At 39.8% G+C, this 27,879-nt stretch overlaps 1 protein-coding gene across 1 annotated transcript in view; it reads left to right on the forward strand.

Annotated features, from left to right (window-relative positions):
• Positions 1–4,416: 4,416 nt before the first annotated feature.
• LOC133658365 (rho guanine nucleotide exchange factor 26-like) overlaps positions 4,417–27,879 on the forward strand; it is a 76,327-nt gene continuing 52,864 nt past the window's right edge. The window contains exons 1-6 of the mRNA XM_062060293.1: positions 4,417–4,644; positions 8,409–9,721; positions 11,576–11,627; positions 11,711–11,853; positions 17,849–17,905; positions 20,115–20,275. Of these exons, the coding sequence (XP_061916277.1) occupies positions 8,480–9,721; positions 11,576–11,627; positions 11,711–11,853; positions 17,849–17,905; positions 20,115–20,275 (1,655 nt within the window). The 5' untranslated portion in view covers positions 4,417–4,644; positions 8,409–8,479. The remainder of the gene's footprint in view (positions 4,645–8,408; positions 9,722–11,575; positions 11,628–11,710; positions 11,854–17,848; positions 17,906–20,114; positions 20,276–27,879) is intronic.

The following is a 27,879-nucleotide window of genomic DNA, read 5'->3' on the forward strand; positions in this document are numbered from 1 at the left end:
ATGTGTGCAAGATGTGTGTATCACAATCCTTATACGTGTGCAAGGTGTGTGTATCACAATCGTAGTGTGTGTGCAAAATGTGTGTATCACAATCCTTATGTGTGTGCAAGATGTGTGTATCACAATCCTTAAATGTGTGCAAGATGTGTGTATCACAATCCTTAAATGCATGCAAGATGTGTGTATCACATTCCTTAAATGTGTGCAAGATGTGTGTATCACAATCCTTATGTGTGCAAGATGTGTGTATCACAATCCTTAAATGTGTGCAAGATGTGTGTATCACAATCCATACGTGTGCAAGATGTGTGTATCGTAATCCTACTGTGTGTGCAAGATGTGTGTATCGCAATCCTTATACGTGTGCAAGATGTGTGTTTCATAATCCTAGTGTGTGTGCAAGATGTGTGTATCACAATCCTAGTGTGTGTGCAAGATGTGTGTATCACAATCCTTATATGTGTGCAAGATGTGTGTATCACAATCCTTATGTGTGCAAGATGTGTGTATCACAATCCTTATTTGTGCAAGATGTGTGTATCACAATCCTTGTGTGCAAAATGTGTGTATCACAATCCATATGTGTGCAATATGTGTGTATCACAATCCTTATACAGTATGTGTGCAAGATGCGTGTATCACAATCATTATACGTGTGCAAGATGTGTGTATAACAATCCATATGTGTGCAAGATGTGTGTATCACAATCCTTAAATGCATGCAAGATGTGTGTACCACAATCCTTAAATGTGTGCAAGATGTGTGTATCACAATCCTTATACGTGTGCAAGATGTGTGTATCACAATCCTTATACGTGTGCAACATGTGTGTATCACAATCCTTATACGTGTGCAAGATGTGTGTATCACAATCCTTATACGTGTGCAAGATGTGTGTATCACAATCCTAGTGTGTGCAAGATGTGTGTATCACAATCCCTATGTGTGCAAGATGTGTGTATCACAATCCTTATATGCGTGCAAGATGTGTGTATCACAATCCTTAAATGTGTGCAAGATGTGTGTATCACAATCTTTAAATGTGTGCAAGATGTGTGTATCACAATCCTTATGTGTGCAAGATGTGTGTATCACAATCCTAGTGTGTGCAAGATGTGTGTATCACAAACCTTATATGTGTGCAAGATGTGTGTATCACAATCCTTAACTGTGTGCAAGATGTGTGTATCACAATCCTTAAATGCATGCAAGATGTATGTATCACAATCCTTAAATGTGTGCAAGATGTGTGTATCACAATCCTTATGTGTGCAAGATGTGTGTATCACAACCCTTATATGTGTGCAAGATGTGTGTATCACAATTATTATGTGTGCAAGATGTTTGTATCACAATCCTCATACGTTTGCAAGATGTGTGTATCACAATCCTTATGTGTGCAAGATGTGTGTATCACAATCCTTACGTGTGCAAGATGTGTGTATCACAATCCTTATATGTGTGCAAGATGTGTGTATCACAATTATTATGTGTGCAAGATGTGTGTATCACAATCCTTATGTTTGCAAGATGTGTGTATCACAATCCATACGTGTGCAAGATGTGTGTATCGCAATCCTACTGTGTGTGCAAGATGTGTGTATCGCAATCCTTATACGTGTGCAAGACGTGTGTTTCATAATCCTAGTGTGTGTGCAAGATGTGTGTATCACAATCCTAGTGTGTGTGCAAGATGTGTGTATCACAATCCTTATATGTGTGCAAGATGTGTGTATCACAATCCTTATTTCCGCAAGATGTGTGTATCACAATCCTTGTGTGCAAAATGTGTGTATCACAATCCATATGTGTGCAATATGTGTGTATCACAATCCTTATACAGTATGTGTGCAAGATGCGTGTATCACAATCATTATACGTGTGCAAGATGTGTGTATAACAATCCTTATGTGTGCAAGATGTGTGTATCACAATCCTTAAATGCATTCAAGATGTGTGTACCACAATCCTTAAATGTGTGCAAGATGTGTGTATCACGATCCTTATACGTGTGCAAGATGTGTGTATCACAATCCTTATACGTGTGCAACATGTGTGTATCACAATCCTTATACGTGTGCAAGATGTGTGTATCACAATCCTTATACGTGTGCAAGATGTGTGTATCACAATCCTAGTGTGTGCAAGATGTGTGTATCACAATCCTTATGTGTGCAAGATGTGTGTATCACAATCCTTATATGCGTGCAAGATGTGTGTATCACAATCCTTAAATGTGTGCAAGATGTGTGTATCACAATCTTTAAATGTGTGCTAGATGTGTGTATCACAATCCTTATGTGTGCAAGATGTGTGTATCACAATCCTAGTGTGTGCAAGATATGTGTATCACAATCCTTATATGTGTGCAAGATGTGTGTATCACAATCCTTAAATGTGTGCAAGATGTGTGTATCACAATCCTTAAATGCATGCAAGATGTATGTATCACAATCCTTAAATGTGTGCAAGATGTGTGTATCACAATCCTTATGTGTGCAAGATGTGTGTATCCCAATTATTATGTGTGCAAGATGTTTGTATCACAATCCTCATACGTTTGCAAGATGTGTGTATCACAATCCTTAAGTGTGCAATATGTGTGTATCACAATCCTTATGTGTGCAAGATGTGTGTATCACAATCCTTATATGTGTGCAAGATGTGTGTGTCACAATTATTATGTGTGCAAGATGTGTGTATCACAATCTTCATACTGTTATGGATCACACACATATGTGTGCAAGATGTGTGTATCACAATCCTTATACGTGTGCAAGGTGTGTGTATCACAATCCTAGTGTGTGTGCAAAATGTGTGTATCACAATCCTTATGTGTGTGCAATATGTGTGTATCACAATACTTACATGTGTGCAAGATGTGTGTATCACAATCCTTACATTGTGCAAGATGTGTGTATCACAATCCTTACAAGTGTGCAATATGTGTGTATTACAATCCTCATACGTGTGCAAGATGTGTGTATCACAATCCTTAAACGTGTGCAAGATGTGTGTATCACAATCCTTATACGTGTGCAAGGCGTGTGTATCACAATCCTAGTGTGTGTGCAAAATGTGTGTATCACAATCGTTATGTGTGTGCAAGATGTGTGTATCACAATATTTACATGTATGCAAGATGTGTGTATCACAATCCTTACATGTGTGCAAGATGTGTGTATCACAATCCTTACAAGTGTGCAAGATGTGTGTATCACAATCCTTACATGTGTGCAAGATGTGTGTATCACAATCCTTACACGTGTGGAAGATTTGTGTATCACAATCCTTATACGTGTGAAAGATGTGTGTATCACAATTATTATGTTTGCAAGATGTGTGTATCACAATCCTTATGTGTGCAAGATGTGTGTATCACAATCCTTATGTGTGCAAGATGTGTGTATCACAATCCTTATATGTGTGCAAGATGTGTGTATCACAATTATTATGTGTGCAAGATGTGTGTATCACAATCCTCATACGTGTGCAAGATGTGTGTATCACAATCCTTAAACGTGTGCAAGATGTGTGTATCACAATCCTTATACGTGCGCAAGGTGTGTGTATCACAATCCTAGTGTTTGTGCAAAATGTGTGTATCACAATCCTTATGTGTGTGCAAGATATGTGTATCACAATCCTTACATGTGTGCAAGATGTGTGTATCACAATCCTTACAAGTGTGCAAGATGTGTGTATCACAATCCTTACACGTGTGCAAGATGTGTGTATCACAATCCTTACACGTGTGCAAGATGTGTGTATCACAATCCTTATGCGTGTGAAAGATGTGTGTATCACAATCCGTACACGTGTGCAAGATGTGTGTACCACAATCCTTATACGTGTGCAAGATGTTTGTATCACAATCCTTTTAAGTGTGTATCACAATCCTTATATGTGTGCAAGATGTGTGTATCACAATCCTTAAATGTGTGCAAAATGTGTGTATCATAATCCATAAATGTGTGCAAGAAATGTGTATCACAATCCTTAAATGTGTGCAAGATGGGAAGGTGTGTGTAAAGCATTGTGTGTAATATTTCACAAAAACTTTGAAGCAGAGTCTATGCCTAATATTAATTATTAATATTAATATTAAAATTAGGCAAATCTGAGCAGTGGTTTAGTTTACTGTGTGTAGACTTTTATAAAAATGTTAATTTTTGTGTGTCAGCAATTGGAAAAAAACTATTATAGTTCCATGAATTGCAATTGCGTCAATGCGACACACGGGGGCGGTAACGCATAACTTTTTCCATGTGGGCGGCGTTCCAGTTTCGTTTTCAAGAAAAACAGTCCTAATTTTGTTGAAAAAAAATAAAAATGTGAATATTTGGACTCATTCAGGATGTGGGGTTGAGGCGGAGTGGCGTTTTAGTGCCCACTTGGGGGTCCGCAACGCATGAGAACCGGAAGAGAGAAGAGGTGGGCGTGTCCTTTGTGGTTGTGGCCCCGCCCCGCGTCCACACTGTCCAGGAACAAGTTTGGCTGGAGACGCGCTTTAAAGTTTTGTTTGTCGATGCAGCTTTGACTCCAAATCTGCTGTTCTAACTCTCGATCTTATTAATTGATTCTGAATTGATGTTGGATTTAAACAAGGAAGATGATGCACTGACTGCAAAGTTCTACTTCAGGTGAATATGCAACTTTGCAGATATTACCTGCATGTCCAATCCTTTCTTTGATGGAGAGTAATTAAGAAAGAAGTGTTTAGTTGACATCATTGTTGAAAAGGGTTTACACTTGGTGTTAATCCATCGTGTTATGTACAGTGTAAACAAAAAAGGAGACTTATAATAAAAGAGGAGAAATATCATCTGTAATTTAAAACACACGTACGTACGTACGTACAACACTTAAGACCTTCAGTATATCAGTATGTGGAATTAAATGATGGAATGGATTAATAAACAATGTACTAATATGATCCACTTCAAGAAACTCTTCAAACTTAATGTACAAAGAAGAAGAACCATGATAAACATTCTGAATTCAACTCATCCATCCATTCATTTTCTAGATCATTTTACTCATCTCACCATATGAAATATAACTTACTTCACTAATTATTATTTATTGATTTAATTGTATTGATTTTACATATGGAGTATATTGTGAATAAATTGAGAACAGGAAGTGAACAAAAGTTTTAGCAACTGCTATGTAAAGGAAAATGGATTGGATTAAATAAGCTCTGCTTTTTCCTACTCCTTTGTTGAAGGTTGAATAGAGAGACTGGAAATTGTGATGCATCATGTTGTATGCATGCATGTGTGATGTATCATGTTGTATGCATGCATGTGTGATGTATCATGTTGTATACATGCATGTGTAATATATTATGTTGTATACATGCATGTGTGATGTATCATGTTGTATGCATGCGTGTGTGATGTATCATGTCATATGCATGCATGTGTGATGTATCATGTTGTATGCATGCATGTGTGATGCATCTTGTTGTATGCATGCATGTGTGATGTGTCATGTTGTATGCATGCATGTGTGATGTGTCATGTTGTATGCATGCATGTGTGATGCATCATGTTGTATGCATGCATGTGTGATGTATCATGTTGTATGCATGCATGTGTGATGCATCTTGTTGTATGCATGTGTGATGTGTCATGTTGTGTGCATGCATGTGTGATGTGTCATGTTGTATGCATGCATGTGTGATCTTTCATGTTGTGTGCATGCATGTGTGATGTGTCATGTTGTATGCATGCATGTGTGATGTATCATGTTGTATGCATGTATGTGTGATGTATCATGTTGTATGCATGCATGTGTGATGTATCATGTTGTATGCATGCATGTGTGATGTATCATGTTGTATGCATGCATGTGTGATGTATCATGTTGTATGCATGCATGTGTGATGTATCATGTTGTATGCATGCATGTGTGATGTATCATGTTGTATGCATGCATGTGTGATGTATCATGTAGTATACATGCATGTGTGATATATCATGTTGTATACATGCATGTGTGATGTATCATGTTGTATGCATGCATGTGTGATGTATCATGTTGTATACATGCATGTGTGATATATTATGTTGTATACATGCATGTGTGATGTATCATGTTGTATGTATGCGTGTGTGATGTATCATGTTGTATGCATGTGTGTGTGATGTATCATGTCATATGCATGCATGTGTGATGTATCATGTTGTATGCATGCATGTGTGATGCATCTTGTTGTATGCATGCATGTGTGATGTGTCATGTTGTATGCATGCATGTGTGATGTGTCATGTTGTATGCATGCATGTGTGATGCATCATGTTTTATGCATGCATGTGTGATGTATCATGTTGTATGCATGCATGTGTGATGTATCATGTTGTATGCATGCATGTGTGATGTATCATGTTGTATGCATGCATGTGTGATGTATCATGTTGTATGCATGCATGTGTGATGTATCATGTAGTATACATGCATGTGTGATATATCATGTTGTATACATGTATGTGTGATGTATCATGTTGTATGCATGCATGTGTGATGTATCATGTTGTATACATGCATGTGTGATATATTATGTTGTATACATGCATGTGTGATGTATCATGTTGTATGTATGCGTTTGTGATGTATCATGTTGTATGCATGTGTGTGTGATGTATCATGTCATATGCATGCATGTGTGATGTATCATGTTGTATGCATGCATGTGTGATGCATCTTGTTGTATGCATGCATGTGTGATGTGTCATGTTGTATGCATGCATGTGTGATGTGTCATGTTGTATGCATGCATGTGTGATGCATCATGTTGTATGCATGCATGTGTGATGTATCAGGTTGTACGCGTGCATGTGTGATGCATCTTGTTGTATGCATGTGTGATGTGTCATGTTGTATGCATGCATGTGTGATGTGTCATGTTGTATGCATGCATGTGTGATGTGTCATGTTGTATGCATGCATGTGTGATGTATCATATTGTATGCATGTATGTGTGATGTATCATGTTGTATTTATGCACGTGTGATGTATCACGTTGTATGCATGCAAGTGTGATGTATCATGTTGTATACATGCATGTGTGATATATTATGTTGTATACATGCATGTGTGATGTATCATGTTGTATGTATGCGTGTGTGATGTATCATGTTGTATGCATGTGTGTGTGATGTATCATGTCATATGCATGCATGTGTGATGTATCATGTTGTATGCATGCATGTGTGATGCATCTTGTTGTATGCATGCATGTGTGATGTGTCATGTTGTATGCATGTATGTGTGATGTGTCATGTTGTATGCATGCATGTGTGATGCATCATGTTGTATGCATGCATGTGTGATGCATCTTGTTGTATGCATGCATGTGTGATGTGTCATGTTGTATGCATGTATGTGTGATGTGTCATGTTGTATGCATGCATGTGTGATGCATCATGTTGTATGCATGCATGTGTGATGTATCAGGTTGTATACATGCATGTGTGATGCATCTTGTTGTATGCATGTGTGATGTGTCATGTTGTATGCATGCATGTGTGATGTGTCATGTTGTATGCATGCATGTGTGATGTGTCATGTATGCATGCATGTGTGATGTGTCATGTTGTATGCATGTATGTGTGATGTATCATGTTGTATGCATGCATGTGTGATGTATCACGTTGTATGCATGCAAGTGTGATGTATCATGTTGTATACATGCATGTGTGATATATTATGTTGTATACATGCATGTGTGATGTATCATGTTGTATTTATGCACGTGTGATGTATCATGTTGTATGCATGCATGTGTGATGCATCATGTTGTATGCATGCATGTGTGATGTATCATGTTGTATGCATGCATGTGTGATGTATCATGTTGTATGCATGCATGTGTGATGTTGTATGCATGCATGTTCCAAATAAACTCAAACTCAACTTGACCCAAATGTACCCTAAAGGGCTGTGATTATTAAACTTGACAGAAACTTTTTGTAACATTTTCAGAGCCACATAGTTTGCATATATTGCAAAAGTTCCCTTATTTGCTGTAGTGTGCTCTAGTAATATACATTATACACACATATTATCAAAATTTTGCATAAATTCTTATAAAAAAAATTCAAATTCTTAATTAATGCCTTGTGCATGTACTAGCCCATTGGATATGATGATTTAGTGTTTTTTAATGATGTGCTTTAAGGTTTCAAAGGCCTACAGTTATAACTTTTAACAGTCCGTTGCTAATGAGGACATTTCACTTCACCAAACAACCACAAAAGAAGAATTTTCCTGCCAGTTGTTGCTCCTTTTGAACATATTGTTATCATCTAGCTGTTGCCAGGCTGTTAATGAGTAAACTATGGGAATTCGGACGCCGCTAAACTCTCATGTGATGGTTATTCTTCTCTTTGTTTGCCCTTAGGGCTGAGATCGGCTCTCCACAGGACAAGCAGTGTTTGACGCAGATCGGGAAAGAGGACACCTAAAGGCACCATGGATCTCGGCAACGACGTGGACCTGTCCAACAATAACATCATGCCCTTGTGGAAACGCCGCACAGACAACTGCAAAATCCCGCAGGATTCGCGGAAGCCACGTCCCAGTAGCTACCACACCAACGGTGTCACGACAACGGACTTCCCTGTTGAAGAGTGCGCGTTTACGTTGAACCAACCGGCGGAGAAGCTGGTGGTCACGGCACCGTGTCCGGGCAAAAACACCGCCGTGTTGAAGCATGTTTTGCACAAACCTTCCAAAAAGTCCAGGGTGGTTCGGAGCATTAGCATCGGGCACATCTCTAACGGACGCTTCTCCTTGTCTAAATTCAAGTTTGAGGGCGGCAGATCGGCCTCGCTGGACAAAAGAGTGCGTAACGGAGAAAAGCACAGCAATGGTTGGCCAGAGGAGTGTGTCAGAGATCCTCAAGCCCTCATTTCTCGGGTGTTTAGTCTGAGCCTGCCTAAAGACAAGATATCATTCCACCTGTCCTCACCTGAAGGGGTTCCCCACACTCCTAACAACAACAACCACCTCCAGCTGTCCTTCTCGCCGCCATCAAGCCCGTGTCCTCCAGCTCCACGGACTCCTTCCCACAGCTCCACTTCCAGCATCCCCTCTCTAACCTCCGACGACCCCCCAACACCTCGTTCTTCCTCGCCGGCTGACAGCCCTCCCAGGCAGTCCTCACCCTCACAAGACGCCAGGCGTACTTCTTCTTCCTCTTCTTCCCCGTCCCTTTCCCCCTGTCCCTCCGTGGTCCTCAGCACCTACAGCCCCGCCGCCCTGAAGATGGGGACCCAGCAGCTTATTCCCAAGGGCTTGGCCTCAGATACTCGGCAGAGCAAGCCCACTCCATCCGGGCAACAAGGCCAATGTTTGACAGGGCTGCTGGGGTCGGACACTTCCAAGAGGACATTAAAAACCCTCAGCATGGTCGAGACAGGGGCCTACTTTTCCACGGGAAGGGGCCACGGCGAGGCCACAGATGGAGAAAACGAAAGCCCCGGGGCATTAAGGCGGGGCCTGAGGAGTACATCCTACAGGAAGGCTGTTGTCAGCGGAGTCGATCTGGAGGCCCAGTCGCTTTCCCAGCCTGTCATGAAAGGATTAGATGGCGATACTAAAACTCCCCCATCCGGCCCTAGCGGTCCTTGCCTGGTGAAGCCAACCAGCCCGGGGGCGCCCAAGCCTGACAGCCCGCGGACTCAAACTCCTACTGGAACAGGGAAGAGCAAGGTGAGCGAATCTTGACTCCAATAAAGATAACGGTGTTATAAAGGTAACAATAACACACTCGCTGACCTGTGTGCGTTATTAAAAACATAAAGTCTACGTAATGTGGTCCTCACGTATCAGAGCCTTACCAGGACATGTTGGTTGGAAGACATGATATCATGTGACTGGCACACAGTGGCTCGGTTTGACAATGACAAAGGTCAACAGAGTTTATGAACGTGTAACAAAGCTTGCATGTGAGTGTTCTCATATACAGTGTTCATTCTAGGAATTATCAAAATGGGGTCCCAGGGACGCTATCAAGTCATAAAAATAGGGTCCCACAGTACATTTTTGGGGTCCCACTTTTTTGTAACCATTTTGAAAACAAATGATAAATGTATGCATTATCCTGTTATATCTCACATTCTATATGGTGTTTAGGAAAAAGGTTGTCATAAACGTTCATTAAAAAAAATAAAACAAAAGAAAACACATTTTTATGTAAATGTATTCAGTTATAAACATTCATTCACTTTCTTCTTTCCTTCATGGACTTAAACTTTACTGCTGCCGGTAGTTTTTTCTATATTTTCATTTAATAAGTTGTATGTGTATTTATTTCAGGATAAAAGTGTAAAAAGTTTTTTGCTTGGGTCATGAAATGATGATAATTGATTATCATTGATAATTAATTGATTATTCTCACCTGTATGTAATCATCAGTCCTTTAAAAAGTGCCACATCTGCACTTTCATGGCAAATAATGAAGTTGGTAGAGTGGCCGTGCCAGCAATCGGAGGGTTGCTGGTTACTGGGGTTCAATCCCCACCTTCTACCATCCTAGTCACGTCCGTTGTGTCCTTGGGCAAGACACTTCACCCTTGCTCCTGATGGGTGCTGGTTAGCGCCTTGCATGGCAGCTCCCGCCATCAGTGAATGAATTTGTGTGTGAATGGGTGAATGTGGAAATACTGTCAAAGCGCTTTGAGTACCTTGAAGGTAGAAAAGCGCTATACAAGTATAACCCATTTATCATTTATTTATTTAATGCCAACAAACTTAGAATTTGGCACGTTAGTTTCAATGTCATTTAATAGAGTGGCACTCTGGAATTTCATGTCTGGCTTGGTGATGGCCATAAGCTGTGTGTTCCTCTTTAAGAAGGGCGGTATGTGGGGTGAGTGAGTGGGCAAGTTAGGAGAGGGAGCGCTAGCATGTTCAGAAGTGTTACTAGCATGGTGGATGTCAGCTTGGCTTTGTGGAAAACATAAATAAAGAGTTGTAACAAATCGACGGCCTCGTCATTCCGACCAAAGAGCGGAACTGTAGGGATCCAAATAGGAGGGTGTTATTTGGTGCCTGGTGAGGCTGGATCTTTGAACACCACTGCTCCCGCTCGTAAAGGTTTTCTTTTTCTTAGCCCGTTTACAAAACATCTTTCCATCTTCATAAGTCAGCCATTTGTTCCTGAAGACACTTTTCATTGAAGCTTGGCTTCTTGGCTTTATTGCTGGCCATGACCAAAACAATAACACGCAGGAATCCTAATACCGCAAATGCAGTATTTGCGATCGATAAAACGGCGGATCAAAATTTAAGAAATTGTACTGGAAAGTGCATTATTTTGAAGTCGACTAAAAATGTATAAGTCATCATTTGACCTGGCAAATATAAACAAAACAAAACACCGGCAGAAAGCGATAATCGGTGAGAAAAAATCAATAAAAATTCCGCGTCCGGGGGGACGCACGGACTTCCGGAATTTTGCATCCTTTCTGATTTCAATGTGTAAAAAGACACAAGTGCGCACGTTAACGCCATCACTGCATACAGTTACGTCAACTCCCGTAATTAATTTTAGATTTTTTTCAGATTCCTGAAAAGAGGAACCTTTTGACCCCTCAGCGGACCTTTGACAGCGAAGGTATTGCATTTCACTCACTGGGTTTTCCTTTTCTATCATATTCCTGCTCACCACAACCCCTTCTTTAAAAAAATGTTTTACAGAGGAAGAATTGTACCAGAACTATCAGGAAAAGGCTTTACATAACGATTCGGATGAGGATGCCGATTCCAGAGAACCCCAGGCCTATACCAGCATTGTGGTGCAATACAGACCGATACGGACCTCCTGGAGCCAGCTAAGCGTGGTCAGACATTACAGACACTCAAGTATTACTGACACCAGCACTTTCAACAACTTCCACAGTCTCTTTTATGCAGGGATTCTGCAAAACTGCCACATTAGGGACATAACACTTGAGCCAGAATTTTTTTGGGCCAATGATGCAGCCAACCGGCTTCACGCAAAAACAGATCATTAGATGCTCTGCAATGTCTACGCCAGCTTCTGTGTAACGTATCAACCACTTGTCAGAAAGCCACAGTTGCTTTTAACACGGCAAAGTGGAGGGGGTGGGGGGGGGGGGGGATTTCCGGTCAAAAACAAGTCAAACGTCCATGTCTCAGATTTCCCATATTGCCTTTCACACAGCCTGTGATACTAACTCACAAGCTGGATTGTAACAGCTCCAACTTAACCTCTCATTCTGTTCACACAGAACATAAGGCTTGGAGAAAACCTAGAAAAATGACCAGCTTTAATATAATGTGTCAAATAATTGTTATCAATTCTAAGAGATAGAGCCTTAACTTGTATTACCTTAACCTTAAAATGTGGGTAAATACAAAGTCAAATTGTATTTGTGGAAGAATCTCGAAACCAAAAATCTTATCTAATTCTTCCGCAGTCATAGTTCCAGGAATAATTGTTTGTACAGTACAGCCCAACAGTTTGGACACACCTTCTCCTCATTCAATGTGTTTTCTTTATTTTCAGGACTATTTACATTGTAGATTGTCACAACAAAACTATGAATGAACACATGAAGAGTTATGTACTTAACAAAAAAAGGTGAAATAACTGAAAACCTGTTTTATATTCTAGTTTCTTCAAAGTAGCCACCCTTTGCTCTGATTACTGCTTTGCACACTCTTGGCATTCTCTCCATGAGCTTCAAGCCCACCTGCGAAGCAGTCTTGTCCCGATACCAATATTTGGTACCGGTACCACAATTATTTCGATACTTTTTGGTACTTTTCGCTACTTTTCTAAATAAAGGGGACCACAAAAAATGGCATTATTGTCTTTGTTTTAACAACAAATCTTAGGGAACATAAAATAGTGAACATACAAGACAACTTGTCTTTTAGTAGATTGATTGTACAGATATGGTATTGCAAACAAAGACTCCTAATTAGTCTGCTGACGTATGCAGTAACATATTGTGTCATTTATCTACCTATTATTTTGTCTACATTATTAAGGACAAGTGGTAGAAAATGAATTATTAATCTACTTGTTCATTTACTGTTAATATCTGCTTGTTTTCTCTTTTAACATGTTCTATCTACACTTCTGTTAAAATGTAATAATCACTTATTCTTCTCTTCTTTGATACTTTATATTAGTTTTGGATGATACCACAAATTTGGGTATCAATCCGATACCAATTCGTTACAGGATCATACAAAGTCCTCATGTGTCCAGGGACATATTTTCTGAGTTTATAAACATAATATGAATGTAAAAAAAACGAAAGAAGATGTGATGCCAAAAAATATTGACGTAATCATAGTAGTATCGACTAGATACACTATTGTACTTGGTATCATTACAGTGGATGTCAGGCATAGATCCACCGATGGCGTTTGTTTACATTTTGACGCCGGGGGGTGCGGGACCGGTACTTCCCAGGGGCGGTATCGTAACGAATATGATTCATTAGTATCACGGTACTATACTAATACCGGTATACCGTACAACCCTACTGTGAAGTGAAAACCATTTCAGGTGACTACCTCTTGAAGCTCATGGAGAGAATGCCAACAGTGTCTAAAGCAGTAATCAGAGCAAAGGGTGGCTATTTTGAAGGAACAAGAATATAAAACATGTTTTCAGTTATTTCACCTTTTTTTGTTAAGTACATAACTCCACATGTGTTCATTTATAGTTTTGATTTGACAATCTACAATGTAATTGATACCACAAATTTGGGTATCAATCCGATACCAATTCGTTACAGGATCATACAAAGTCCTCATGTGTCCAGGGACATATTTTCTCAGTTTATAAACATAATATGAATGTAAAAAAAACGAAAGAAGATGTGATGCCAAAAAATATTGACGTAATCATAGTAGTATCGACTAGATACACTATTGTACTTGGTATCATTACAGTGGATGTCAGGCATAGATCCACCGATGGCGTTTGTTTACATTTTGACGCCGGGGGGTGCGGGACCGGTACTTCCCAGGGGCGGTATCGTAACGAATATGATTCATTAGTATCACGGTACTATACTAATACCGGTATACCGTACAACCCTACTGTGAAGTGAAAACCATTTCAGGTGACTACCTCTTGAAGCTCATGGAGAGAATGCCAACAGTGTCTAAAGCAGTAATCAGAGCAAAGGGTGGCTATTTTGAAGGAACAAGAATATAAAACATGTTTTCAGTTATTTCACCTTTTTTTGTTAAGTACATAACTCCACATGTGTTCATTTATAGTTTTGATTTGACAATCTACAATGTAAATAGTCATGAAAATAAAGAAAATGAACACATGAATGAGAAGGTGTGTCCTAACTTTTGGCCTGTACTGTATGTAAGAGAAAGCAAGATATCATACGATCAAACTCCATAATCATGCTGCAAAAATGTTTCCATGAACACATTTCACTTTGGACTTGTCCAGGGTGTACCCTGCCTCCCGTCCCAACGCAGCTGGGATAGGCTTCAGCCAACCCGAGAGGGACAAGTGATATAAAATGACTGGATGGATTGATTGATTGATTGAAACTTTTCTAAGTAGATTGCACAGTACAGTACAATCATACTTGCCAACCTTGAGACCTCCGAATTCGGGACATGGGGAGGTGGGGGGGTGTGGGGTTGGGGGCGTGGTTAAGAGGGGAGGAGTATATTTACAGCTAGAATTCACCAAAAGTCAAGTATTTCATATATATATATATATATATATATATATATATATATATATATATATATATATATATATATATATATATATATATATATATATATATATATATATATATATGTGTGTATAAGAAATACTTGACTTTCAGTGAATTCTAGCTATATATATACATTCATTTTATTATATATATATATGTATATATATATATATATATATATATATATATATATATATATATATATATATATATATACATATATATATATATATATATATGTATAAATAAAAGAAATACTTGACTTTCAGTGAATTCTAGCTATATAAATATATTTATTTTATTATATATATATATATATATATATATATTAATAAAACAAATACTTGAATTTCAGTGTTCATTTATTTACACATATACACACACATAACACTCATCTACTCATTGTTGTACTTGAAAGTGCAATGCTTTGCAGCCAAAAGCACAGTTTGCTGCTTACTAAAAAAAAAAAAAACAACACTTACCTTTCACTATTTGAGTAGCTTTTGTTCTTCCATTTGCATACTGGCGAGCAATCTCTGAATCCGGGAACATATCCTTCACGGATTTGTTGAAGACATCCGCAAACGAGAACGAGATGTTGCTTCAAGGTATCAGCATAGCCATCTTTGTCTCGGCATAAGTTACACCCTTGGGTCTCCATTTAGCGAGTTGGCCCATAATACTGGGCTGGGACCGGTGCTGCGCTGCCGCCACCTTGGGCTTCGCTGACCGTTCATGGTGAGTACATCTGTTCGGCCACCGTGTTAAATGGAGAAGTCTGTTCTACAAAATTTACAGGCAGCATACCCCTTCCCCTTCGAACTGTCCTGGATAAACTGAAATTCTTGTTTCCATTCGTTTTGGAACTTACAAGCGTATTTCTTCATCTTACTCGTCGTCGGCGTCGCCATGGCTGTATCTTCCTCGTTCTTCTGCTTCGTCTCCTTGTTGTGTGCGCAGTTGTGCACTCTCTAAAAGCCGTAGATGTTATAACGTGATTGGGCAGGCACGCTGATTATATCGTGGGAAAGCAGACGTGAAAACAGGCTGTCGACACGTCACTCAGGTCCACATGGAGCTGGAGGGGGCGTGGCCTCCAGCTCCGGCTGGAAATGGGGAGATTTTCGAGAGAATATTTGTCCCGGGAGGTTTTCGGGAGAGGCGCTGAAATTCGGGAGTCTCCCGGAAAACTCGGGAGGGTTGGCAAGTATGATTACAATTGACCACTAAATGGTAACACCCGAATAAGTCGGGGTCCACGTTAATCAATTTATGGATGGCGTTTCACTTTGACTTTGACAGCCATGCTCACCTCAGCTGACAAAGTGGACTTCTTCCACAATTAATTGTTCTGTAGTTGTGCTTACTTCCTTCCTGCTTCACTCTTTTCTAGGTTCACACTCTGTGTTTCCATCATACAGTATACAATGCTTGGAATGTTCACTCTGTGTTTTCATCATACTGTATACAGTGCTTGGAATGCTGTTATATCCAGTTGGGTCACAGTCCACAGCGTGCCTGCCTCCCACCGTCCCTCGGTGTGCTCGGCACCTCTTTACAGGGAGGCAGACAAGTGGGCCAGACCTCTTTTGGGACCACCGCTAGGTCTCATGTGCGTTTGCAGGCTCTCTCTTATTTGACAGACTCCAGTTATGCATGATACGTAGTACAAGTGTGGTCGCGCCTCAGTTGCATAATGTACTTAGGGATTGGAATGGGGTAAAATAGTTGCATTCCCTAGGAGGGCATTGTTTATTCCCTGGGGTTCTAAATAGGTTGTTTACATGTTGTGTTGTGATAAAATATGCAAAGGAAAAGATAGAGGAACTGAAAGATGAGAGTAACATCAACTGTAAATGAAAGGAAACAAATAACATCCGGTACTGATGCAAAATTAGTTCTGGCCAACGTATGCCAGTCAGGCCGTAAATAATTAAAAGCTAATTTTGATGCTATTAAGCGGTCATTGTCCTGTTCAGACAAGAAAATAAGCTACACCAAAGAAGCCACAAACCAGAATTACAAGTTGCCTTCGTTCTTGCTCCTCCCTGGAGTACTTTCCTGTCATTTGACTTTTGTCTTGAGTTTTCAGGGTTTTAGGTAAGGTCTAACACAGACCTGGGCAAATTAAGGCCCGGGGACCGCATGCGGCCCGTTAAGCTTTTCAATCTGGCCCGCCGGACATTCCCAAATCATTTATTTAGATGTTTAAGATGTAAAGTGTAGCTGCCATTATGATGTGCAGTCATGTTTTCTAATGACCTTACGAACAATGCCGTAGTTGAGCCTGCTATGCAATAATTAAAAGAGAGATTTGCATGTTTGATTTTTTTTTTTGTAGCTTTGTTTGTTCCTATTTGGGCTTCAGGCCAGATTCTAGTGATGTTGACAGTATGACTTCCCTGGTGTAGTTCCAGCAGGAGGAATAGTCTCGTAGGGCGTTTCCTCGCATGCTTAACGTGGTCGTCTGCATTAGCTGTTTAATATTGTACGGCACAAGTTTTAGGCACACTTTTAATTGGGGATTACCATCTTTATATATAGGCGGTATAGAGTGCATTGGTAGAGTGGCCGTGCCAGCAACTTGAGGGTTGCAGGTTCGATCCCCGCTTCCGCCATCCTAGTCACTGCCGTTGTGTCCTTGGGCAAGACACTTTACCCACCTGCTCCCAGTGCCACCCACACTGGTTTAAATGTAACTTAGATATTGGGTTTCACTATGTAAAGCGCTTTGAGTCACTAGAGAAAAAGCGCTATATAAATATAATTCACTTCACTTCACTTCACTTATGACAGATGGAATCATTTAGTCTCACTTCGCAGTTCACCAACAGATTGCTTGGTTTCGATCTTATCCCCCTCAGTGCTCACAGCCAAACGATACGAAACAAGCTCCCCGATTTCTACTTTGACGTCATACCATGCAAGTAATACCCTCTTTTGCCATTTTGTTGCAGCTGTCCTGTAGAGTGTGGTATGTTAAGTACTCCTATGCTGGGACAACAGACACACCCACAACAAACACTTATAGGGAACCCCTGCAAAGTCATGTCAACATTGTTTTACTGACTGAAGCTTTTTTTTTCTGCTTCCTTCCTTCCAGGTCAAGAAAAGCGGTCTGTTTGATCGGATGAGTCAGGAAGAACGTAAAAGACAAGAGGTATGATTTATTATCACTTAAGCCCTGCAAGACCAGTAGAAAAGGCAATAAAGGATGGCTATTTCATGTTGGGTCTTATCTTTAGAGCAAAGGACATTTTTTTCTGTTCTACTTTAGAGCCATTGTTAGGAACAATATTATGATTGACAATGTATGAAGATTATAGACTATATACTAGTAGATTATAGACTATATACTAGTCTTTAGTCTTGGGGCGTAACTCTTTCGGCACCTAAGACATTAATCTGAGGTGACAAATTCGATTTAGAATTGATTCTCGATTCAAAACCGATTTATTATTTGGTAACATAATTATAATAAAACTGTTTTCAAAACAGCTTACAGATTGGAAAAGTTCCTGGTTGCATGGAGATGGCCTAAAAATGTTTTTATTTTTTATTTATTTATTTATTTTTTTCTGTTCTACTTTAGAGCCATTGTTAGGAACAATATTATGATTGACAATGTATGAAGATTATAGACTATATACTAGTAGATTATAGACTATATACTAGTCTTTAGTCTTGGGGCGTAACTCTTTCGGCACCTAAGACATTAATCTGAGGTGACAAATTCGATCTAGAATTGATTCTCGATTCAAAACCGATTTATTATTTGGTAACATAATTATAATAAAACTGTTTTCAAAACAGGTTACAGATTGGAAAAGTTCCTGGTTGCATGGAGATGGCCTAAAAATGTTTTAATTTTTAATTTTTATCGATTCTTATAAATGCACAGTACAGGCCAAACGTTTGGACATACCTTCTCATTCAATGTGTTTTCTTTATTTTCATGACTATTTACATTGTAGATTGTCACATCAAAACTATGAATGAACACATGTGGAGTTATGTACTTAACAAAAAAAGGTGAAATAACATGTTTTATATTCTAGTTTCTTCAAAATGGCCACCCTTTGCGCTGATTACTGCTTTGCACACTCTTGGCATTCTCTCCATGAGCGTCAAGCACACCTGTGAAGTGAAAACCATTTCAGGTGACTACCTCTTGAAGCTCATGGAGAGAATGCCAAGAGTGTGCAAAGCAGTAATCAGAGCAAAGGGCGGTTATTTTGAAGAAACTAGAATATAGCACATGTTTTTCAGTTATTTCACCTTTTTTTGTTAAGTACATAACTCCACATAGACTTAGAGACTTAGACTTTTTGGGGGGAATTGAGGGGATTATTATGATGCGTTCAAGAGTCTTACGGCCTGAGGGAAGAAGTGAAGTGAAGTGAAGTGAATTATATTTATATAGCGCTTTTCTCTAGTGACTCAAAGCGCTTTACATAGTGAAAACCCAATATCTAAGTTACATTTAAACCAGTGTGGGTGGCACTGAGAGCAGGTGGGTAAAGTGTCTTGCCCAAGGACACAACGGCAGTGACTAGGATGGCGGAAGCGGGAATCGAACCTGCAACCCTCAGGTTGATGGCACGGCCACTCTACCAACCGAGCTATACCGCCCAAGAAGCTGTTATAGAACCTGGACGTTCTGCTACGGAGGCTGCGGAACCTCTTTCTAGAGTCCAGCAGTGAAAACGGTCCTTGGTGGGGGTGGGAGGAGTCTCTACAGATTTTCTGAGCCCTGGTCAGTTAGCGGCTTTTCGCGATTTCGCGGACCGGAGGAAGAGGAGTCCTGATGATCTTTTCCACTGTCCTCACCACTCTCTGCAGAGACTTCCAGTCTGAGGCACTGCAGGCTCCAGTCCAGACAGAGATGCAGTTGCTCTCTATAGTGCCTCTGTAGAATGTACTGAGAACAGGGGGATGGAGCTGTGCTCTTTTCATCCCACGCCAAAAGTACATGCGCTGCCGAGCTCTTTTTACAAGAGCTCCGGTGTGTAGGGACCAGGTCATATTGTCAGTTATCAGCACCCCCAGGAACTTGGTGCTGCTTACCATCTCCACTGCTGTGCCGTTGATGAAGAACATGTGTTCGTTCATAGTTTTGATGCCTTCAGTGACAATCTACAATGCAAATAGTCATGAAAATAAAGAAAACACATTGAATGAGAAGGTGTGTCCAAAGTTTTGGCCTGTACTGTATATATATATTCTTTTTTAATCGATTTTTGAAATGTATGAATCAATTTAGAGACGGGGTGAATAAGGATGTGATTCTGATGTGAAAACATTTTTGTTGTGCACCCCTACTTTACTCTATTCGGTTTGCTCCATTATACTGTCTTCTTTCCCTTTAGGCCATCTTTGAGGTGATCTCCTCAGAGCACTCCTACCTCCACAGTCTTGAGATCCTGATTCGCATGTTCAAGAACTCCACGGAGCTCAGCGACGCCATGACCAAGACGGAACACCACCACCTCTTCTCCAACATCGTTGATGTGTGTGAGGCCAGTAAAAAGTAAGAAACCTTTGTGCTTTCGCTAGCAGACTAAGCCCCTGTTTACACTAAGCTGGATAAGGTTATCCAGGGTAAATCCCACCTAACCTTATCCATGTCCACACACAACAATGCCACCAATAAGACCCCCTCCCCGTCCGGCGCCAGGCGACCTAGTTCGCATGCGCAGAAAATGCGCACGTCACAGTCACCTCCAGTGTTGCTTTGTGTGCAAGTTCTTAAATGTAACTTATCTGAACAATATCCAGTGTTGTGGTATTTCAATTAACTGGAATCTAGTATGCTGTGGGGCCCTATTGTAGTAAATCACACCTGAGACATCATACATTAATCAAATCTTTATTGGACATGTAAAAGTACACAATGTGATAAATAACATTTTACATCAGTCAATCTCAAGATCTAGATATCTGGTCAGGACACTCCTCACTCTTTTGCCTTCACCTTCGTTGTCCATTCCTTTTTGGTGACTTTATATACTCTGGACCTAGACGTTGAGTCCACGACATACATGGCGGACAATAACTGATACAGTCTGCTTTGCCAGTCCAAATGCATTCGATGTTTTCCGTAGTCGTCACTCGACGGCCAGGTAATACAAAGCACACGCTACCTTTTTTATCACATCCACGGAAGCCCGCATTCTCGTTGTCTCTCCTTCGACAAATGGACAAAGTTTTTCGGTAAGTAGAATCACAGCTGACCCGGACATTGGAAAGTTATTTTGTCGACTGAGAAGTGTTGTATCCCAAATAGCTGCAATGGCTTTCTCTTAGAAAGCCATTGTGGAAATCATGTAGAGGAAGGAGAAACACGGGCATGTCTGGATGACTCGCCTCCATCTTTCCAGTGGTTAGCTCCGAGTTACGAAACTGCTTTATTATGAAGCTGGCTGTGACGCGTTCTTTATGGCGTCACTTCCTCTCCGGACTCAGTTTGTAAAAACGATCAATACCTGACTATATAATTTGGCACACTTGAGTTTAAATTGAAATTCATTTTTACATCTCCGCTAAGAGCCGGAGATTCAAGAAATAGACAGCGCACTTACCTGTGTAAAAAATTGTCCGAGGAGGGGAACCTTAAAACGCTGGTTTAGTGTGGCTGAAACGGGGCTTAGGCTAAATAATTATTCCTTTAAGGGGTTATCTGGCTTAGTGTAGACATAGCTTAAAACAAAAGGTCTGGGATTTTTTGTGTGATGTCTTTCGGCTGCTTAAGTTAGTTTGTGGTATTTTGCATTGGCCAAAGGGCCAGATGATTCCGCACCCAACACTTGGTAGAGTGCATTGTGAGGTGTCTGTAAACACAAATACATTTGCATTCTTTCAGTCTAGAGTTCTACTCTTACTCTCTGGGTTTTTTCATGTGTGGGCGTATGAGCAGATTCAGCTTCTAAAAATAAAACAGGAAAACAACCATAAAGTAGAGGACAACCTTAAATGTCATTATAAATAAAGTTTAGTTTTTTTCTGTTTTGGTCAGCAGTTGTTTTTATGAGCGCGCTGACTGCATTAATCCATCCTGATTTAGAGTGGAGCCATGAGACGTTTATTGACACTCACTGCCTGGTAACAATAGACCTCTAAATCCTAAGAACTGGGCTGGAAACACTGAAGTAGGACTTGCCATGAAAGCTGAAACGGGTGAAAACAGCCTACTACAAGCTTGTTAAGTGGATAAGCGGGCCGAGAATGCTTCTTTGGACTGGATTTAATGGTAATTAATGACAATAAATGGACATTTGGGCTAACTATTTTAATCTTTGGTGCCCTGGTAACCAATATTGCGCTCCAAGACGTAAACATTTCCTCTGTTCCTATGTTATTCACTATGAATCCCAATTCATTATTTCTTTTGATTTACTGGTATGATTTTATACATCATTTAAGTAGAAATGTTGGTACAAAAACTCTAAAATATATGGTACTTTTATCACTCTTTCCGGTGTGATTTTAGCCATTAAGTGGCAGATAGCCTTAGTTATCATTTCCTCTAATGACTTATAGGTGTGAAACTACAAGTCTTTTTTAAAGGCCATTTGTCGTCAGTTTGTCACGATTGATGTTGTTCAGATGCATCCAGGCTTAAAAGGGCATCACTGACATTTGCTCAAAGAATCATGGCAGCTCCATTCCTCCGAGGGATCTTACCCCCAGGTTCACTTTAATAACATATTTACTGTAGCAATAGCATGAATTACCAATACATTCATTTGCATTGGCTTTGATGTACATTGTAGCAAATCCATGTGCATCAAATAAATTCCTTTTCTTGTTAAGACTTGCTGCGACCCCTTGCATATTTCACTAGCACACAGTCACTAGCACTATCCACTCCTTTGCTCTTATGAGCTGCTAAAATATACAAATGGCCTGTGGCGCCAGTCAAACACGACAGAGAAGTTGTCATTTGAGTTTACTGGACGAAACAAAACACTCCATCCACACCCTGAGGTGGTGTTGACGTGTCAGTCTGAGATGGCTAGTATTTAACACACAGATTGTATTCCAAACCTTATTATTTATCTACATTTCTTGCAATAGCAATATTTAGGTACCGGTACCAAAATGTATTTCGATACTTTTCTAAATAAAGGGCACCACAAAAAATGGCATTATTGGCTTTACTTTAACAAAAAATCTTAGGGTACATCAAACATATGTTTATTATTGCAAGTTTGTCCTTAAATAAAATAGTGAACATACTAGACAACTTGTCTTTTAGTAGTAAGTAAACAAACAAAGACTCATAATTAGTCTGCTGACGTATGCAGTAACATATTGTGTCATTTATCTCCCTATTATTTTGTCTACATTATTAAGGACAAACTGTAAAAATGAATTATTTATCTACTTGTTTATTTACTGTTAATATCTGCTTATTTTCTCTTTCAACATGTTCTATCTACACTTCTGTTAAAATGTAATAATCACTTATTCTTCTCTTCTTTGATACTTTACATTAGTTTTGGATGATACCACAAATTTGGGTATCAATCCGATACCAAGTAGTTACAGGATCATACATTGGTCATATTCAAAGTCCTCATGTGTCCTGGGACACATTTACTGACTTTATAAACATAATATAAATTAAAAAAAAAACAACTAAAAAAGATTGTGATGCTAAAAAATATTGATGTAATCATAGTAGTATCGACTAGATACACTCCTGTACTTGGTATCATTACAGTGGATGTCAGGTGTAGATCCACCCATGGCATTTGTTTACATTGTGACGCCGGTGAGCTACGGTGTGTAGTGAAGCATGTTTAGCTATTCCTCGTCCTCCAGTGATAATGATACGATAAGAAACTTACTTTATTTGTCGCCATGGTATAAATCACTAAATCACTAAGGATTAGTGAATTAGAAGTAGCTAAAACACTGCAGATGGATGTTAGCTGCTAGCTAGCTAGCCATGTCTTAAAGCACCTCTTCCTGAGGGTGTTTCAGTGTTATAACTTCACCTTTATCTTTACTTTTTAAGCCAAAATGCGTCCATTCTCCCTTTTCTGTCTACACACTGTGTCTGCTTGTAGGTACTCTGTGTGTGTGCGCTGCCGAACATGCTCCTCTGCTCGTAAAACGAACAATGTCATGACATGACGCCGACGGGGGTGGGGTGGGGGGGGGTAGGGTATCGAATATGATTCATTAGTATCGCAGTACTATACTTGTACTGGTATATTGTACAACCCTACTTGGCACTAAATCCTACTTGGACTTCCTTCATATTCCCTCATGACAACAACATGACCCCATAGGGGTCCAAATGAGTTTTGCCCCTAAAGGGAGCCCACATCCTTGACCTGTTAGACCCTAAAATAGATATTTAGGATAACACATGCATCCTGTGTGTGCATTTCCTCTTTAGGAAAGCTACTGCTTGAGGGGCAAAGGGTGATCCACCACAAATACACGGTCTCTTCAAGGCCTTGTGTCCTGGAGATAGACAAAAAGTATGTGTTTGGGGTGGCACAGGAGGTGCTTTTTACAGAAGAGTCTAAACTGTGCTACCGGTCAAGGTTGGCGTTTGTCACCTTCCTGTTTTGCCACCTTTACAAACATGCTGTTAGACACCATCTGCTGGTCCTCAGGAAGAGGAAGAGTCTATGATGTTGTGTTTAATGTGGGACCATTACTATTTTTAAAAGGTGCGGAGTTCCTCTCCTGTGATCTAACAGGAGAAAGGTGTAGGGGATGTTTCCTGCATCTGTTATTGTATCCATTTTGACGCCTCTGCCTAACGCCCCTTGTTCACTATCCTGGCCGCTGCAATGTTCTACTGTACTCCACAGTCTTTCCTCCATTCTAATGAATCTCCTTACAAACAGCCACAAGTTGAGGCATACATACAGGAGAGTAAAGTGGAATAAAGCCATGCCTTCATGGATGTAATGTCCCCTGCGCTTTTTACCATCTGAAAACCATGTTACTGTCAGGATCCCATACGAAGGTTTTGACTTTCTTCGCTGTTTTCTATCATTTCCTGTCCTGATGCTAAGGCTCCACAATTCATTCACTTTTAATCACGATAACCATTTTGGCTGCCACCATTAAATGAGGATGATCGTCACGTCGTGTCATTGCTGGTTTTACGAGCAGAGGAGCATGTTGGGCAGCGCACACACACAGAGTACCTACAAGCAGACACAGTGTGTAGACAGAAAAGGGAGAATGGACGCATTTTGGCTTAAAAAGTAAAGATAAAGGTGAAGTTATAACACTGAAACACCCTCAGGAAGAGGTGCTTTAAATCATGGCTAGCTAGTTAGCAGTGTTTTGGCTACTTCTAAATCACTAATCCTCGCCTCCATGGCGACAAATAAAGTAAGTTTCTTACAAGTACCATTATCACTGGAGGACAAGGAATAGCTAATCCTGCTTCACTACACACCGTAGGAGGATACAATAGCACACCGGCGTCCCAATGTAAACAAATGCCATGGGTGGATCTACACCTGACATCCACTGTAATGATACCAAGTACAGGAGCGTATCTAGTCGATACTACTATGAGTACATCTTCTTTCGTTTTTTTTTTAAATTCATATTATGTTTATAAAGTCAGTAAATATGTTCCTGGACACATGAGGACTTTGAATATGACCAATGTATGATCCTGTAACTACTTGGTATCGTATTGATACCCAAATGTCAAAGAAGAAAAGAATAAGTGATTATTACCATTTAACAGAAGTGTAGATAGAACATGTTAAAAGAGAAAATAATCAGATATTATTCATTTCTATCACTTGTTCTTTATAATGTAGACAAAATAATAGGTAGATAAATGACACAATATGTTACTGCATATTCCAGCAGACTAATTAGGAGTCTTTGTTTGTTTACTTACTACTAAAAGACAAGTTGTGTATGTTCACTATTTTATTTAAGGACACACTTGCAATAAGAAACATATGTTTAATGTATCCTAAGATTTTTTTGTAAAAAAAAAAAAAAAGCCAATAATGCCATTTTTTGTGGTCCCCTTTAATTAGAAAAGTATCGAATTACATTTTGATACCATTACCAAAATATTGGTATCGGGACAACCCTATTATGGACTTGAAAACATGCAGCATGCAATCGATAAAACAAAGTGTAGGGAACAATGCCAGAACTTGTTTATAACTTCTTGCCCTTTGATTAATGAGATGGTTACCCTTCCTTTATTCAATTGCCAACTTTGTCAGTGTTCATAATAACACCAACATGAGCTAAAATGTTATGAGTACAAAGCTTGTGTTTTGTTGTGAAAGGTATCACTCCTGTTTATTTTTGTTGGTCAAACATTTGCAGCGATCCACATGGTGTTGTTGGAGAAGAACAAAGCTTTATCATCATACTTTATCTTCATTCACCAAACTGCTTTGTGCTTTAAATTGACATTAAAAAGCAAACATCATGTTTTTTTTTTACATTTTGGGAGTTTTTTTCATGTGAAAAAGTTGTTACTTTCAAATACGGTTCATGTGACTTAGTTTTTTGTGAATGTTCTGTGGTGCTTAGTTCATTCCTAGATGACTTATTTCTGCTGTAACTATATTTGGCTCTGTCCAGTTACCAATACAGTATGTGTCCCACCAATTTTACTTGGAGTCGTACTAGCAGGGCTTACAGCTATACATCCTGCTAAATAGTGTCTGGAGACACTTTTCCGTTGAGTGCCAACATTTCCTGCCGGTGTTCTGGCGAGACATGCTCCCCGTTGGAATCCATGCACCCCCTGCATCTGTGCATGCATATAGAACCTGGGAATTCCGCCTTCCCTGGTTCTATATGCATGCACAGATGCAGGGGGTGCATGAATTCCAACGGGGTTCCAAACAGGAGTGATACTTTTCACAACTAAACACAAGCTTTGTACTCATAACCTTTTTAGCTCATGTTGGTGTTATTATGAACACTGACAAAGTTGGCAATTGAATACAATTTGTATTTGGTCATTGAAGGATTATTTAACATCGTTACACTAAATAATGCTACATCTTTGTATTTTGTCATTTAATATTTATGTAAAACTCCAAACAATTAAATGCATGATTGATGATGCGGAAGCCACCCGGGAAATTTGTCAGTTTTCATAATGGCGCCAAAAAAAAGCATAACACATTGAAAAATAGAGGTAAAGATATCATGTAACAATGTCATGACACGCTGATACTACTTATGAGCAAAAACACAATCATGTATCTTTAAATATATGGATAACATTAATTTAGCCTTTTTTATTAGACTGTTTAAATGCAAATTACATGATTGCGTCACATTCAACTTCCCCACCCCCAACACTCTTTTACCTAACATGACAAATAATCGTGATTAATAGTTCATTATTAATCATAAATAATTAGTAAATAATTTCGTTATTGACGAAACAAATCATCATGATGATTTTGTCCACAATTGTGCAGCCCTACCTGGTGCTTTTATTTTGGTTCTACTTCCTGTTGAGTTCCTTGTTTTGCTGCACCTTCACTTTCTGTTCTGTTTCCTGCCACCGGTTTTCCATGAGTAAATCTAGTCTGTTTAGTTCCACCTGTGTGTTGCCAGTGCTGCATCATTTGTGCTTTGTACCTTGACAAGTGTTTGTCTTCTGTGTACTTCCATGCTGCGCTAGACTTACGCACATTGCCTATCTTTGCTCTGCACCCTGGGATTCAGACCAACAACGGCAACACGAAACGTAACAGCTACACTATATTGCCAAAAGTATTTGGCCACCTGCCTTGACTCACATATGAACCTAACCCATAGGGTTCAATATGACTTTTTGCAGCTATTACAGCTTCAACTCTTCTGGTTGCGGAGTGTGTTTATAGGAATTTTCCACCATTCTTCCAAAAGCACATTGGTGAGGTCACACACTGATGTTGGTGGAGAAGTCCTGGCTCTCAGTCTCCGTTGTAATTCATCCCAAAGGTGTTCTATCGGATTCAGGTCAGGACTCTGTGCAGGCCAGTCAAGTTCATCCACGCCAGACTCTTTATCGACCTTGCTTTGTGCACTGGTGCACAGTCCTGTTGGAAGAGGAAGGGGCCTGCTCCAAACTGTTCCCACAAGGTTGGGAGCATGGAATTGTCCAAAATGTTTTGG

The sequence above is a fragment of the Entelurus aequoreus genome, linkage group LG10, assembly GCF_033978785.1.
Source record: "Entelurus aequoreus isolate RoL-2023_Sb linkage group LG10, RoL_Eaeq_v1.1, whole genome shotgun sequence".
Lineage (NCBI taxonomy): Eukaryota > Metazoa > Chordata > Actinopteri > Syngnathiformes > Syngnathidae > Entelurus > Entelurus aequoreus.